Here is a 17,857-nt window from a genome sequence, read left to right on the forward strand (position 1 = left end):
TCTGTAATGCTTCTGTTGAGCACCTCATATTTATAAGACAGGGTTCTAGGTGCTGATAGGCAAAACAGAAGACAGTCCCCCTGTACTCCAGGAGTCTGTGTTGTGCTGGAGGGATCTCACATGTAAACCTATGTAACGCAGGAGGAGGAAGAGAGCACTTATCACTTGGGAGGGTTTGTAAAGGGTTGTGGCTCCTCAGATGGACCTTGAAATATCTCAGAGATTGTGAGAGACACAGGCGAGGGAGGAGAACATTCAGATAGGTGGTTAGAGTGCCCAGAAAAGGCACAGATGTGGGAGATGGGAGCAAGGTTTCCTGGAGAACAAGCAGGACAGTTTAGCTGGAATTTAGTGTGTGTGTGTTAAGGGAGATTATGTGCAATGTCTCAGGAATTGGAGGCTGCAGCCAGCTGAGAATGGCTTAAAACGTTAACCCATAGAGTCCACGTTTTGTCCTAGAGAAGAGGTTCTTAACTTGAGCCTGTTAACTTATTTTCAAAATCATTTAGTTAGCTTTATTTTGGTACAAAAGATTCCTTTGTAATCTTCTCTATTTTATGCACTTAAAGACATCATTTTGATAAGGAATTCATAGGCTTCACTTGATAGCCAAGGGGATCCAAGATGCAAAAAAAAAAAGGTTTAGAAACTTCATCCTAGAGGTAATGGGTTGCCATTGAATGGTTGTAGCACTTTTCATTTGGATGACTCTATTTGTTTCTCTTGTACTTGCCTGCATATTTGCACTACTGTTTCAGATTGATTTTGCCAGCACTTTCTACCCTGGGGCAGATGGGGTCAGAGAGAGGCTGCTAAACTGAGGATCTGGATCAAGGAGAGAGAGCATTGTATTATAAAGTAAAGTTAATATAGGTGTTAAAAGTTAAGGTAAGAATTGTCTGATTTCAGGCTTTCACTGAGAATCTTAGAAAGTATCTCTTCTGGATAAGGGGGAAGAGTACTTTATAATACTGTATAATGTACTTGACTATCATGTGTTTAATGATGATGATGTCTTACTGTGTGTTTAATTTATCAAGTAAACTTTATAATACACATGTATAAACAATAACATTATATATGAGGTCAGCAAGTGTGTGCTAATTAATATCTGCCAGTTTCAACCAACCATGGTAATTATCATGGAATATATTCCCTTTGGATATGAGGACCTACTGTAATTATTTTTATTTGTTATGAGATTTGGATTTTTTTTTTTGCAGAGAGAAGTAAATTGTTAGAGATTGTGATGATATAACAATTTTTTAAAAAAAGAATATACTTCAATACTCACCACTGTAAACTGAAAGAAATAAAATTAAAATACTTTTTTCATTCTCTTTCCTAGCTGGCTCGCCATAATAAAGCATTACAGCAGATGCTTAAACCAGGGTCCGATCCAGAAGAAGGAGATGAAGCTTTAAAATACTATGCCAACCACACAGCACAAATTGAAGTAATGTATTATAACTTCTTGCATGAGAACAACTATAATAGATACAATCTTATTTTCCATTTTAGACCATCTTCAAATATTTCTAGGAAAGCTAAGTAGAATTAAATTATTTTGCTAATTCGTATTTATGCTAGAAAATCCTGGGAGACTGATATATGGGAAATAGTAATATATACTTTTAAAATTTGAGGATTGTATTTTTTCCTATCCCTTAATGTTTCCGTACTTTTCTTCTGTCTTTAAATGTCTGACAACATGAAGGTGAGGTAGACTGAAAAATGAAAATGTTCAGTTAATCCAAGATGATGACAATAGTCTGAAAATATTGTTAGTCCTCTTTCTGTTTCCTTCACTTTAAATATTTATTTGTAAACTTTTCAAATTCTAATTTAATGAGCCTCTTACAATTTAAAATAAAGGAACCACCACTATGGGATTAACATTTTCACCAATTATAATGCCTCCTTTAAATACTACTATTCTGCCATTACTGTTTCCTTGGAAAACTTTTCTAGTTATAACATTAAGGGATAGGAAAAAATACAATCCTCAAATTGGTATCAAAAAAGAAGAGAATAAGTGAAATAAGTGTTCTGTTTTCAATTTCATACCCCAAATGCAAAGATTTAGAAATTCTCAGAGGTAGTCTACTAGGGATCATCTAGTCTAATGCATAACACTTCTTCAACTTAACTTATTTTTACAACTTTGGAAATAGAATCCATTTATATTATCGAGGGAAATTAGTTTGAACCAATAAAATTCTCCATAATAGAATTTAATAGGAAAAATTTTATTATTGGTTTTATTACTATGCTTAGTAGAGGAGATATTTTGGGGAACTGTTCTCATGAATTTGGTGAAAAAATATGTACTTATTCCATAAGTCTTTTGAATATAGATAATAGAATCTTTAAATCTAAATTCAACTTTTTGATTTGAAAGAAACCTTATTCTAACTGGCCACTCAGTACAGCAGTCCCTGGCACTAACATTCCAAACTCTGCTTGAATGCTTCCAGTGATGAAGAATTCCCTAGTTGACATTTCACTTGGACTACTATAATTATTTAAAACTCCTTTATACTGAGCAGAAACAAAGCTCCACAGAACTGTCCTCCACTGGTCTCATTTCTGTTACCTGAAACTTTATGTAAAAAATGTCTACTCCAATTATAGTCATTTGTCCCTAGATGTCTTCTAGTTTGTCAATATCTTATTAGGATGTGAATCTCATAATTGAATATAATGTCCCAGATGTCATTATGTCTTGTGAAATTATTCAGTACACTTTTACTAATGCAGTATAAGATTATATTAGCCTTTTAGCAAACACAGAACTTGTGGTCAACTAAAGGTTAGGTCTTTTTCACATAAACTGGTATCAAGTCAGGTGTGTCTTCAATCTTGTGCTTTGAAGAAGTAATTTTTTGAAATTAAATGTGAGCTTTGCATTTATCCCTTTCAAATTGTTGCTGTTGGTCCAACATTCTAACCTTTCAAAAGTTCTTCGGTAATGCATGGAAACAAACACTCCTTCCCCTGTAGGAGTGTGAAACATAACTTTGAAATTTTGTTTTTGCCCGTCCTTTCTGCATTGTACATTCTAAGAATTTTAGCTTAGTCCCTGTCTGAATTATCAAATTCCAAATCAGGGCGGTCAAGATTAATGAGGCACATTATATACATATGTGTGCCTGAGTTTATGTTGTACAAAGAATATAATAATATGTACTTTACTTCAAATAATGAAACTTTTACATAACATTTCTTAGAGATTCAAAACATATCATATATGTTATCTTATTTATTTCATAGCAGTCTTTTTATGAAGACTGGAGTATTTTTTTTTCTCTTCTTGTTAGACTAGAAGCTCCACGAGGTCAGAAATCATCTTATTTAAATGTTTTATTTTCCCTAGTGCATTGAACACAATACTCTGCAGATGATAAGGGCGGAGTTAATTTTTAGTGGAATGAGTGAACCAAGTATTTTTTAAGCATCTACTCTGTGGAATGTGTAAGGTCAATTACTGAAGAAGATACATAATTGAGGTCACTCCTATCAAAGAGGTAACAAACTCATAGGAATGATCAGATTAACATGAAGATAAATTTAATGCAAAATCAAATTTAAGTGCTATGATATCTAGAAAGACATGATTTATTTAGTTATTTTTTTGGAACATGACATAAAAAACTTCATATTTTAATGAAATTCAATAAATGATACTTTTCTATTATAAAAGATTTTATGGGTAGAATTCTTCAGTGATTAGTTAAAACCACACTACTGGAAAGTAGTCCCTTTAACAGCTTTTATATTAGGGGGATTTTTTTTTAATGCCTGAGTTTTTTTCTTTTTGAATATGCAATTAATAACAAAACAAAGCATATATTTTTTGCAAACTGCAGAATTCAGACATTACAAGCCTATTGCATACATATATAGAGAAAAGTCATTGAAGGCTAACTCTATAATTCTAGGTATAAAAATGTGAAGCTTCATAATGCAGACTATCTCTCCAGATATTGTAGAGGCATCCTAAAGTTCCCATTTCTGAAAAGTTATCAGAATTCTATGAAGAATTTTCCTTAGTGGAATAATTGTTAAATGTATATATAACCTGCTAAAAATCTTCAAAGGCTTTTCAAGGAACAATGGCTATATTTTCTGAACATCATCCTATTTCCTCCTTATCTGTTTTCTTTAAAGCAATCTTCTTCATTGAGTCCAAGTCAGACAATAACTCTGAGACTTGCCAAAACATAACTTTAATTCAGAAGTCAAAGGTTATATTTTAGGGGGGAAATAAAATGTCAGGTATATCTTTTATATAACTGAATTTTTCAGTTTGAGAGCATACATTATATATCCTCAGACTAAAAGAAGCACAGTAGAGTCAGATTCAACTGCTAAGAAACATAAGAATACCACAAATTTATATTTCAGATTGTTCGTCATGATAGAACTATGGAACAGATTGTTTTTCCTGTTCCTAATATATGTGAATACCTCACTCGAGAATCCAAAAGTCGTGTGTTCAACACAACTGAGAGAGATGAACAAGGAAGCAAAGTGAATGACTTTTTCCAACAGACTGAGGATCTTTACAATGAAATGAAATGGCAGAAAAAAATCAGGAGTAAGTATTTTAATTAATGAAATAAAATTATTACATCATAAATATATATGACAAGAATACATTTAATTGTGTTTCATGGAAACAGTCCTGTTTTTAATTTGTATTTCTTATAAGTCTGATTTAAACTACCGCTGAAATGGAGACACCTGCCACTTACTGCAGGGAAAAAAGAGAGAAAAACGTGAAACTGACTAATTAGATAGTCTTTTGGCTGCAATCCCCTAGTTTTGTAAATATTATGTATTGCAAAGTAGCAGCTGTATATTTCATTGTCAGACAGAAAGCTGAACAGCTGCATAGTTGATGTTCACTGAATAGGCCTTGAATGGTCATTAACAAATTGTGAATAGAATAAAGAAAAAGAGCATGAAAAGTCTTCCTCTGTGTTCTTGTGATTGAGATAATTTTCTAATTTTTTCCAAGTGCCTGTCTGTTTAAACATATATGTAACTCACCAAATTATTCAAATGTTAAAATGCATAATACTTGTAGCCAGATAAAGTGAAATAGCTGGATTATTGATTACAAAAACTTTAATACTTATGTATGTCTATGATCTCCTGAGTTTAGGTATTCCTTCCACTGGTGTAGATCAGAAGCCTTCTAAGCCTTCTCCTATTCATTTCATAACCCTGCCCTTCCATGTATCTTCCACAGAGAATCTACCAAGTTTGTAAAACTTAAAGCATAAATACTGACTTTTACTACCTAATGTTCATTATGATACCTGAGGCACAAAGTACTATCTTGGCTTACCAAACTGAACATTTCTTTTTCCATAATGTGGAATATATTTGTCATGTGGTCTTATGATTTTAGACATCAAAGAATGAAAGGATGCTAGCCTTTTCTGACTTTTAGGAAGGTACTTCTAAGCTGGCAGGAATCCTAGGTTTGAATAGTGTCTTGTTTCAGCAATTAGTGGTATTTTCCCAACATTAGCTTTGGTATCACTGCTTTTAGTGAACATGATAATTTCTTTTGCTCAGATTATTTCCTAAGTACAATAGGATGGTAAATTTAGAGTTTACTTCATTAATGATTTTTTAAATCATGGAAACTTTTAAGGTATCAGTTTGGGGGAGCCCCATAATCTGATGAAATTATGGATGTTGGAAATTTTTAATTGTTGATTGCTAATAATTTCCTACTAAACAACAAATTAATAAGTGTAATGTGCCAATTAATAGTTTGACAGCACCCCAAAACACTATCTTTGAATATGAATTTGTAAAGTGTGTTTTCATAAAGTTCAATGAAAATTTTGTGTACCATATACATGTACATATATCTATATTAGTTGCTTTTTTTAGATTTCTCTAGAACCTCTCAGTAATAAAAAATAATATCAACGACTATAATTAGATTTGTCTAATATAATTGGAAGGGCTTTATCTTTGGATAGAGCCTATAAAATACTATGATCTAAAAACTGAATCAAAAGGTCCTCTATGAGCAACATGTTATGCACACAGTCATGTCATAGGATTCTAGTTTCCTGGATTTAGAACTAGAAGGGAAATTAGAACATTTACTCAAACTCCTTCTTTTTTATAGATGAGAAAAAACTGAGACATGAAAAAAAGAGATTAACACCACAAAGTTAGAGATGAGCAAAGCAGAGTTTTAAACCTAGGAAATTACTCTAAATCTAGGACGCTTTCTACTATATTTTTCTGCCTCTCAAATGAAGTCAAATAACTTTGCAGATTTATCTGCAGAGAGGTGTTTTAGAAGACAAATTAGAATCAGGCCATTGACACCAAAAATCACAAGAGTTATTCTTAACGATCCTAGATTACTGATCATTGTAGATTCAGTGATGAAATTGTAAAAACTGTGCAACAAGTTACTGCAGGCTATAAAAATTTAGTACCAATCAAATACTAGCAAGACATGACTCGATGGCTCTTATTATGCATAAGAAGCTCACTATCTTTCAGAATGACAAAGAAATTCCAATGCTGCAAATTTAGATATGAAAATATTTCAGAGATCTCAACTTTATACAGGAACTAGACTGTTGCTATTGTATTGCTTGGAATTCAGGGAGGTCCCATTTAAAAGATTTTACAAACTTCCTATGGACATGTGGGGGACTTTGAAACTACATTTTCTGTGATCCAATGGGTTTCTGGTTTCTGACATGATAACTTCAGACAACAGGAACCAACGTATAGTGTAGCTTAAATTTGGAGGTCAGGTTGAGAAGATCTCTCTGGTGTACGAGACCGACAAGATGGGAGAAGATACTGGAGGCGGGATTTTTTAAATAGCCAGGCACATGGTCCGATTTATTCTATCAAAATGGGCCCAAATAAAATATAATTTTCCTCAAAATATCAGCTTTTATCATTTTTAATCCTTACACTATAAACCAAACTGTTGTTCACAATTACCTGAACACAATATTGATCCTTAAACATCTAAGAATAATATTTTTAATTTTTATTGCTGTCCCAAATTGTCAAAATTTCCAAATTTCATGGAATAAAAAACTTTCAAAAATATAGAAACCTAACAGAAAAAATTATATTGGAAAAAATGTTACCTATATGCTACTGATATTGTACCACATGCTTTCAGTGAGCCTGTAGAGGATGAATTCTAATATATTGAACTATAAAAAGCAATTACCTGTCCTCAAGCAGGTTAAATTCTGATGGGAGAAGTCAACAAAATAAGGGAAGCAAGGAAGGAGAGAAAGCTTCCTGATGCCAAACCCAGTGCTTTACCCACTGTGCCATCTAGCTGCCCAAAAGATAAGATAAAAGATTGCTTCTCAGAGCCAGCATGGTTCTAGGAATCAAGTCCAACATTCCAGTAGGATGGTGATGACTGGAATATAGTGCTGGTGAGTTTGTATCTAGTAGCTAGGAAGTGAGGGGTAGCCATGCATATAGACATATCTGAGACTAAGGTGATCGTATTTTTATGTTATAAAAAAAATTAAAACTATTATTACTTTTAAAATATACAAATACATTAAAGAACCAATATATTGGCCAAGAAACAAAGAGCATGTGCAACAATTCTCAGAGCATATCAAAGGCAACTTATTATCATTTCTATAATTATTGATTAAACTGTCCAAAGCATCACAACATATATAGTGCCACTGTTTATCTTTACAAAGGGTTTAACTTAGTTCTGCACTAGTCTTATTCATATGGGACAAATATAAAAAGCAGAATGCTTGAACATTTGTTGTTCATAGAAAACTACTTTCTGTTTAAAACATGCCACTGGTGAAATAATATCTAGGACAATTCATATACCATTTGGCATTTTTCAGGGAGGTAATTTATACCTATTATAATACTGCCTCGTTTTAAATTGATTATCATCTATCCTAAATAAAATTACTGTAAGTATAGTTTCCAAATTAAAGAATTCAACTCCAAATATCTTATTACATATATAAATATATCTGTAAACATACACATTTATGAATGTATCAAGAGACTTGCACTCTGAAACCAAAGCTGAATTGGAAGAACATATTATAAATAACTAACAATTATGCAATACTAATCTTAATATAAAAATTTAGAATTATTTGTCAAACTGTAAAATATTTGGCAAGAATTTGTACAATATTAGCAAAACATAGGACCCATAACACAAAGTAAACTATAGAAAAATGAACAGTTCCATTCTTGGAAAGAAAGAAGAGGATTCATAGACATTATTATAGTACAAAACTAAGAAGGGAATAGGAATGAGAACTAACATTTATTAAGCATTTACTATATACTGGGCACTATGTTATGAATACTTACTAAAAATTGATATTAAAATTTTGATGGGTCAGGGTTATGGGGAGTCAATTGAAGGTACCATTTTTGTCTGTGATGATATTCTAGTTCTGGTATAGTTTATTGATTTTTCAAGTATGTCATAAAGTGTGTACATCATTCAACTGCTGATCATTACCTGCTAGTTTATGAAAAATAATGTTTTGATGTGTCATTCTGATCATTTTGATCATTTTTAGATACTTAGTAGGTAGTAGATATTTGCATCCTTCAGTAATATAGCAATATCTATCATTTCATTAAAATATCTGCATGGATCAACCTGTTTAGGTTCTCTGAGAATGACCCTTCTATAATTTCAAGTAGCAATGACTAGTCTTATCTCATCATATTGAGCCCATTCATTTATGTAAACAAATCTTCCTGACTTCCTCTTTAAATTGTTCAATATTTCTTTGTTGACATATTGTTGTTTGAGTTCATGCAGATGTTGGCTATGCAGAGTCTTTTTGTTCCACTTTTGGAACTTGACCATTTTATAAACTATATCCAAGGCTATTATTAATACTATTATTATCTAGTCCTCATCTTTTGATGTGATTCAGATAAAAATAGTTCTGGTTCAAAGCTCTTATACTGCTAATACTTCTTTCATTAAATATTTTATAGACTATTGCACAAATGGATTTTTTTAAACCCTGCTTTTTCATCTTTAAAGAAGTATTAGCATTTTAGTTCATTCTCTGTAGCATTATAATTCCAGTAGCAGATAAGAAAACAGGTATATACATATATAAGCATATGTATACCTCATCTTGTTCCTATATTATTTTTATATTCTCAGCCATGTTTCTCTAATTTGCACTGTCACTGGCTGTTCCCCATACCTGGAATTCTTTCCCTCCTAGTCTCCAATTCCTAGCTTCCTTGGTTACCTTCAAGTCTTATCTACAGTCTCTCATTCTTCCAGAAGTCTTTCCTGATCCTCCTTAATCTTAGTGCCTTCTACTGAGATCATTTCCAATTTATCTTGTATCATGTGTTGTACATAATTGCTTGCATGATTTCTTCTCTAGTAGACGATGTACTTTATGAGAGCAGGGACTAGTATTTTCGTTTTGTGTTGTTTTGCTTTTTTGTTTCTCTTTATATACCAAGTGCTTAGCACAGTGCTTGATAACAGGCACTAAATAAATGCTTGTGGATCATATTATCATTTGAAAGCTTTTTGCTTTATGTATCAGTCTTAGGGATGATAATATTTATTTCAAACATTGCTTTCTAATTTTTGTGAATTAATATTTTATCTGCGTGATGATGGATACCAATTCAGTTTGTGATAACATTCTGATTCTTGTAAAATTTACTGATTGTGTTCTTCAAATTATTTTTCAGATTTTTTAGAATGATGTCATTATAGATCTCCTAATCTATGAAAGAGAGCAAGCTTTTAATATATAGTTTGAGTCACCAGATCATGGTTTTCCTAAGTACTTAAATAGAGTAGGCAATAGATATGTGGAGCCTGCTATGATTTATTGGACCATCCCTAGGTTTTTCTTGTACAATTTTATTTGATCACTAAGTCTAAGATCCTTAGATAGCTTTTGTAGTTTCTGGTGGCAGTGACTTGTTGAATTGCCACCATAAAACTCTCCATTCCCACACAGAAATCTGCACAACTCAGCTCTTTATTCCATTCTTCCTTGAAGTATTGGGACCTAAATTTACATGGATATCACTCATTAATTATCTTTCTATTCTATTCTTGGATATTAGTGCTTTCAAAGACTTTATTTAGAGGTAAGCAACATTTGACAAAAACAATGGCAAGTACCTGTTACCAGTCTTAACTTCTACTTAGTAATTTATTCCAAATATATTATGTAGATTTTTGACGTGTTAAAATTAGGCAGCTAAGTGGAGCAGTGCTGGGCCTGGAGTCAGGAAGAAATGAGTTCAAACCCAGCTTCAGGTACTTATTAGCTATAGATATTGGGCAAACCACTTAATCTTATTTGCCTCAATTCCTCATCTGTAAAATTCAAAAAATAACATTACCTAACTTACAGGGTTGTGAAGATAAAAAGAGGCACCTGTAAAGCTCTCAGCACAATACTATAAGAACTGCACCATAAGAATGCCAGCCGCTTGGTGGCACAGCAATGGGTTTGGAATTGGGAAGACTCATCTTCTTGAGTTCAAATCCAGCCTCAGACACCTACCCCTGGGCAAGTCTCTTAATTCTGTTTGCCTCAGTTCCTTATTTGTAAAATGAACTGAAGAAGGAAATAGCAAATCACTCCAGTATCTCTGCCAAGAAAACCCCCAAATGGTGTCAGAGTTGGACTTGCCTGAAAACTACTAAACAACATAAGAATGAGTATGAACTGCTGTTTTCCTTGCCATGCGTGGACCTCTTCATTTTTCTATAGTTTCCTTAGGGCTGTGGACCGTATGTTTTTAATATTGTGTAAAACTTTAGCAAATCTCTTACAGTTCAACATATAATTCCAAATGTTAAGATTAAGATTGATATCGCATAGGATTTAGTTACTTTAAACATGTTCTCATTTTATCCTTATTACAACCCTAAGAGGTAGGTAATGTAACTATCTGTAATTTTAAAGTTTAGGAAACTTCCATACAGATTAAGAGACTTGCCCAGGACCACATAGCTAGGAAATGTCTGGGGTTGGGGTTGAACTTGGGTCTTCCTAATTCTAAATCTTTATGAAATTAAAAGCTTTCAGAAAATAGAAATAGGAGAAGGAATAAAAATTACATGGGATTGAAGTACAAATCCATCACCATTTATTTGTTTGCTATTGGTGTTTGTACTGAAGATGTTTTCAGTGATAACCTACAGAAAAAGAGCTTATAGAACACTACTTTAGATCAGTTTGAAAAATCCTTTTATTTGTGTAATCTATTTGTGTAATCGTTTGTAGACATAAACGGAAAAGAACAATGTGTAGTTGGATAGTGATATCCCGGGACAATCAATCTAAAAAGTGAAATCAATGTAAATTTTATTGAATATGAGAACAATTATGATGAAGAAGATAGTAATAATGTCTTTCTTTTTTATATGAATTTAATTTTTATTACTTTAAATATTAATATTCAAAAGATAAAGAAAAGAAAAAAAATTTATGAAACTTTGAACTTTTGTTATATAAAGTATACATTTAATTCAACATGGTTCCAACAAAATTCCCTGCATGTTTGTTCCCTTCTGATCATCCTTTTAATTTGCCAATGTGTAATTTTTTTGAAGTTTCATTCCCAGTTTTTCTTATTTTTTTTGCATCACTATAAGGATCTCTCATATTTCCTCCCACCCTCTACCCAAGCAGCAGTTCTCCTTATTAACAAATACTTTTTCTCCTTCTAGATAATCCTGCACTGTTCTGGTTCTCTAGACACATATCTCTCTGGGGGAGCATTTCATTCAATTTGGCTGTGTTCATCAATTTAGCTGTTGCTCTTTTCTATCCATTTGGAGATGATGGTGATGAAGGTAAGTGTTTTTATTTCTTTAAATGTTAAATATTTTTCAGTTCTGATAAAAATGCTTTTAGCATTTTTATTATTTATGGATTTGAATTTAATACTCCATATACATACCTTGGGTGCTATATGTGTTTATGTTTATTAATCCCCCCAAAGTAACATTAATGTCTAGGCACAATAAATCCCACATGGACATATAAGTCTCCTTGTCCAAACTGACTACTTAACTGACCACCATAATTTGGGTTGTATCCTACTTTACTTCATTTCTCTACATGAAATGGAAGGAGCTATGAAGGCAGAGGTGTTTGTATAAATAGGAGAGCTATGAAAAGATTTCTTGATGTAAGTAACAGCTTACTCAGCAAATGCTTCTTCCAGAGAAGGCAGAAACCCTAGAGGCTGAGATGCATGTAGGGAGGGCTGAGGAGATGAAGGGATAAGAGGCTGAATGATGTCCATCTGTTACTCAAAGACGAAAGACTGATGATGGGGAAGAGTAATGAAACAGAACTGATAGTATGGTACCTACTGAAGCAACAGCTATTGCTGGGCCAGGCAGAAGAAAGGTACTGAAGGCTTCTTTGGAGACATCAATCAATAAATGTTTATTAAGCTCCTACTATGTGCCAGGCACCAGGGTAAAAGGCAGTCACTGGCTTCAAGGGGCTCACAATCTCATGGAGGAGATGACATGCCAATAAATATATGCAAAGCAAACTATATATAGGATAAATAGAAAATATTTAACGGAGGAAGGCATAAGAATTAAGAGAGATTGGGGCAGGCTTCCAATAAAAGATGGGATTTTAGTTGGGACTTTAAAGGAAGCCAGGGAGGTGGTGTATAGATAGAAGAGATGAGGGAGAGCATTTCAACCATAAGGAGACAGCCAGAATTGAGAGATGGAGTATCCTGTTTGTGCAACAGCCAGGAGGCCAGAGATACTGGATTGAATAGTAGGACATGTCCTGGAGTAAGGTCTAAGAAGACAGGAAAGGTAGGAGAGGACTGTTAGGAAGGACTTTGACTGCCAAAAAGAGCATTTTATATTTGTGTCCTAGAGGCAATAGAAAACCAGTGACGTTTATTTAAAGAGGGGTAAAGAATATGACATGATCAGACCTGTGCTTTAGGAAAATCCCTGTACAATAGTATGTATTCTACAAATTCTGTCTGACCTTGATTACATTAATCTCTATCATATATGCAAAAGAGTGTATGTGCATAAGTTTGTGGTTCCTTGATTAATTTGTTACATGTCAGCTGGAGTAATAAGATGGGGTGCTAGTGTGATCACACAAATATTATCTATGCCTGGGGAAAACAAGAAATTAGTATTATGTTATTTTAAAATATCTTTTCTCTGAGATTTGAGGAAACCATACATATTATTTTGCTTTAAATTTTAAAAAATTAATAAAAGTTTCTTTGGAAGGGCATATATTCTATAGTTCCTAAATATCATTATTTTTATATTAGAATTTTCCAATGGGATATTATATGTACAATGCCAATAGAGGGGATAAATAGGTGTGTCTTATGAATTATAATGTGCAGCAAATGTATCATCTTAAAAGATTCAAAAGAATCAAAGATATTATCAAGTTAAAAGTAGTTGAGAGAGGAACTAGACTTTTTGAGGGTTTATTACTGAATGACCAGATCACTTGATTAAAATAAGCTCAGAGTAACAGAATCTCAGAGTTGGAAGGAACCTCAAGACCATCAAGTCCAGCGTGTGCCTTACAAAAATCCCTCGACAACATATCTCAAAGCGATCATGTGATCTTTGCTTGGAAATTTTGTGTGAAGTTATTTTAGGGGTGAGAAATCTGGAGCTTGAATGACTAAAAGTTTTAGTTACACAGTTAAATACTCACATATGTGCAGAAGGCAGGAAAAAAAACACAGCTATCTTGAAGAGCTTCCAAATGCCAGGTTTTCTGTCCCTCCTCAGCAAATATCAGAAACACTAGAATGAAAGTATCTAACTTTTAGATGTTCATTTCACTGTCATGCTGAAATGGCAGAAATATAAAAGGAGAGAGAAAACCCACCTCAGATACATATCTGTACACTGAGGCAGTCAGATGAAAAGCCAACAACCTAACAAAGGTTTCATGACCATTCTGATTGTCATGCTGAACTGCTGGATTGTCAGTGAAATTGCTTGGTCAGCTCGTCCAGCCCATCTTTATTTTTTTTAAATTTCTTTAATATTTTATTTTTTTAGAAACATTTCCCATTGTTACATGATTCTTGTTTTTACTTTCTCCTTTACCCCCTTTTAGCCTCTCCCACATCCAACTCACATTTCCACTGGTTTTAACATGTGTGATCAATCAAGACTTATTTCCATATTATTGATAGTTGCACTGGTGTGGTCCTTTTGGGTCTACATCCCCCCCAACCATGCCCGCATCAACCCATATGTTCAAGTGGTTGTTTTTCTTCTGTGTTTCCATTCCTGTAGTTCTTCTTCTGAATGTGGGTAACATTCTTTTCCATAAATCCCTCAGAATTGTCCTTGCACTGCTGCTAGTACAGAAGTCCAACGCATTTAATTTTTACCACAGTGTATCAGTCTCTGTGTACAATGTTATTCTGGCCCTGCTCCTTCCACTCTGCATCAATTCCTGGAGGTCTTTTCAGTTCACATGGAAATCCTCCTTCTTCTTATTCTTTTGAGCACAATAGTATTCCATTACGAACAGGTACCACAATTTGTTCAGCCATTCCCCAATTGAAGGGCATCCCTTCGTTTTCCAGTTTTTTGCCACCACAAAAAAACACAGCAGCTATAAATATCTTTGTACAAGTCTGTTTATCTATGATCTCTTTGGGGTATAAACCCAGCAATGCAATGGCTGGATCAAAGGGCAGGCAGTCTTTTATAACCCTTTGAGCATAGTTCCAAATTGCCATCCAGAATGGTTGGATCAGTTCACAACTCCACTAACAATGCATTAATGTCCCAATTTTGCCACATCCCCTCCAGCATTCATTACTCTCCACTTCTATCATTTTAGCCAATCTGCTAGGAGTGAGGTGATACCTCAGAGTTGTTTTGATCAGCCCATCTTTAACATATCACTACCCTCTAAAACCTTCCTGGGGTTAAGTGGTCATCCAGCCTGCGCTTGAGGACCTCTGGTGGGTGGCAAGGGTCTCACTGTCCCCTGAGGCCAGGAAAACCTATCCATACTCAATGAAAGTTAAATGAATTGCTGGTTACAGTTTATATCTTGCTCTATGTGTACCTATGAAGAAGCTGACGAATCATAACTAGCACAAATTGACACACTTCATATTAGTGTCATCAGAAAAGTGGGAGATTAAACATTACACTAGTGGTACCAATTTAACATCTTCCTGGCCCCAAATCACAAGTGACCATGATGCAGCATTGTCCTGTTGGAAGGGCAATGAAAGTCCTTCTTCCTAGCCTTGATTTGTCCTGTGCGATGCTGTAGGAAGTTATTTCATTTCCTTTCATGTCCAAAATAATAAAATGATTTAAAAATTACTTTAAAAATCTGAACTGACACTATTTTATAGCTGACAAAATTCTCCTACCTTCCCATTGGAGATATCAACACTGACTTTAGAATAAAAGTTTAGATAGCATTGGTGTCATAAACTCTGAATGCCAAAGTTTCAGTGACAGGAAAGCAGTTAGTTTGGCCACATAAACTTCTAGAACACTTCCCATGTAGAAAAAAAGAGATTTTAAAATGGTAAGCTGAAGTACAGCCAAGGGAGATGAGGAGGGTGGTGAGACCTTTGCCAAAAAGATCATAGCACAAGGTCTCCGGTTGGCTTGCCATGACTCGCCTCAGCTTCTAGCCACATGCTTGAGCTATGAATGTTGTCCCCTAATGTGTGTCTGTAATTCATCAAGGCAGTAAAACTAGCACTTGGGGAAAGATCATGCACTGATATATCAATGTATTTCACTTACCCAAACTTTAATGAATCAATTACACTGATTTTAAAGGAAAAATTTGACACTAACAATAACAAATTTAGTTTGTGGGTTGTTGTTTTTTTTTAAAGACAGTTGACACTTTTGGCCGTCTTGGTAAAATATTTTTCATCATTCTGTCAGGATTAAATTGGATCAAGTGACTTGACAAATAGTAGATCCTAGGAGCAGCTAGTGGCTTAGTGGATTGAAAGCCAGGCCCAGAGATGGGAGGATCTGGGTTCAAATTTGGCTTCAGACAATTCCTAGCTATGTGACCCTGGGCAAGTCACTTTAACTCCCATTGCCATTCTTCTGCCTTGTAACCAATACACAGTATTGATTCTAAGATAGAAAGTAAGGATTTAAAAAAATAAATATTTTGTACACCTCACTTTAAAAAAAAGCATTAAATTTGCTTATGTATTTTATTAAAGAGGGACTTGGCACTTTGAGCCTTTTTTTGCTACTTATAATTATGTTCCACAATTAGAAAAAAGGAAAATACGACCATAATCATAAGTTATTCTTTTAAATTTATACTTTAAAATTGTTTACCCACAGTAGGTTACATTTTTGTCATTAATCTTGAGTATGAAATTAAACCTTCTAATGAGATATATATAACAGAACTACTTAGCAAATCAGCCTTACAGAGGAGCAAAATGTCTCATTTGATCAATTCTTAGACCTAATAGAAGTTTCATTAAGCAATGAATGTTAGCAGCATGAAATTATGTTATCTTATAAATGTAAGAATGGAAATTGTCCTAAAAATCTTCTTTAATATAGAGTATTGGTTGAAATTGTTATGAAAGTATTCTGTGGTTTGATTCAATCTAATATATTAAAAATGGAACAGTAAATGAAATAACACTATCTTGTTTCTTTCTTAATTAAAAAATGTTTTCTATCTTTCAGGTACACTTTCTCCATTGTTCTCAGTCCTCCTCTGGATAGCAGTTGCAATCTGTACATCTATGCTGTTTTTCTTCCCCAAACCTTTTGGTATACGACCGTTTCTTGTGTCCATAATGCTCAGATCTATATATACAATAGGACTTGGACCTACACTGATACTTCTTGGAGCTGCTAATGTAAGTACTTAAAACTACAATGTTGTAAATTAAGAAAATATTATTATAAAATACAAATTTATGCTTTGGCATGCATACAAATAATTAACCTCCCTTCATCTGGAACCCACATATAATCAGAAGGGAATAATTATCCAATAAAAGACTCAGTTATTTTATAATAGTTTTTAGTGTTTGGTACATTTTACCACACGATAAGACAGATAAGAAGGTCATCATAATTTAACTGTCTGTAAATCAATTAACAAATGATGAAGTCTGGAATTCTCCATCTAAGAAATCAGGGTTACTACTTCATATAATGGGGAATAAACTTATGGAACTCTCTAGGAGTTTTGGCAAGAGATGTAAAAGGATTCAAAATAGATTTGGACTTATCCAAAATATCCAAGAGAAGAGCCATGCATTCTCACAGCATGTCCTTTGGGGTTATTTTTGGCAGCCAAGGTCCAGGATGGAGGAACTTTAGTTCTGACTCAATAAAGCAATTCTCATGTTTCTGTTATTTTTTGTCTATAATGATTTGCAAATAATAAAATGTATGTTTCAGTTAACGAGAACACTTAATCAATTATCAGAACAAATTATTCTCCAATTCTTGGAGATAAAGATTTTATGCAATATTAATTCATATGTCATCATTCACTTGGACTAGTGTAATTCAACATTATTCAAGCACAAAATTACCTACCAGTAGAAGGGAGGAAGGAGAGAATAAGCATTTATAGAGTACCTACTGTGTTCTAGGCATTTTGCTAACCATTTCTTACAACTATTATCTCATTTGATGTTCACAACTCTTTAAGGTAGGAGCTGTTATTATCCCCATTTTAAGGTTAAGGAAACTGAGGCAAAATGGAGGTTAAGAGACTTTCCCAAAGTTACATGACTAATAATTATCTGAGGTTCTTTGAGCAAA

The 17,857-nt window shown here is 33.7% G+C and overlaps 1 protein-coding gene across 1 annotated transcript in view; it reads left to right on the forward strand.

Moving 5' to 3' along the window:
* Positions 1-17,857, forward strand: part of ITPR2 (inositol 1,4,5-trisphosphate receptor type 2) — a 529,867-nt gene that overhangs the window by 419,621 nt on the left and 92,389 nt on the right. Inside the window, exons 45-48 of the mRNA XM_044679064.1 lie at positions 1,349-1,456; positions 4,408-4,600; positions 11,756-11,881; positions 16,763-16,938. Coding sequence (XP_044534999.1) covers positions 1,349-1,456; positions 4,408-4,600; positions 11,756-11,881; positions 16,763-16,938 — 603 coding nt within the window. The remainder of the gene's footprint in view (positions 1-1,348; positions 1,457-4,407; positions 4,601-11,755; positions 11,882-16,762; positions 16,939-17,857) is intronic.

This window comes from Gracilinanus agilis, chromosome 5 (assembly GCF_016433145.1).
Source record: "Gracilinanus agilis isolate LMUSP501 chromosome 5, AgileGrace, whole genome shotgun sequence".
In the NCBI taxonomy this organism is placed as follows: domain Eukaryota; kingdom Metazoa; phylum Chordata; class Mammalia; order Didelphimorphia; family Didelphidae; genus Gracilinanus; species Gracilinanus agilis.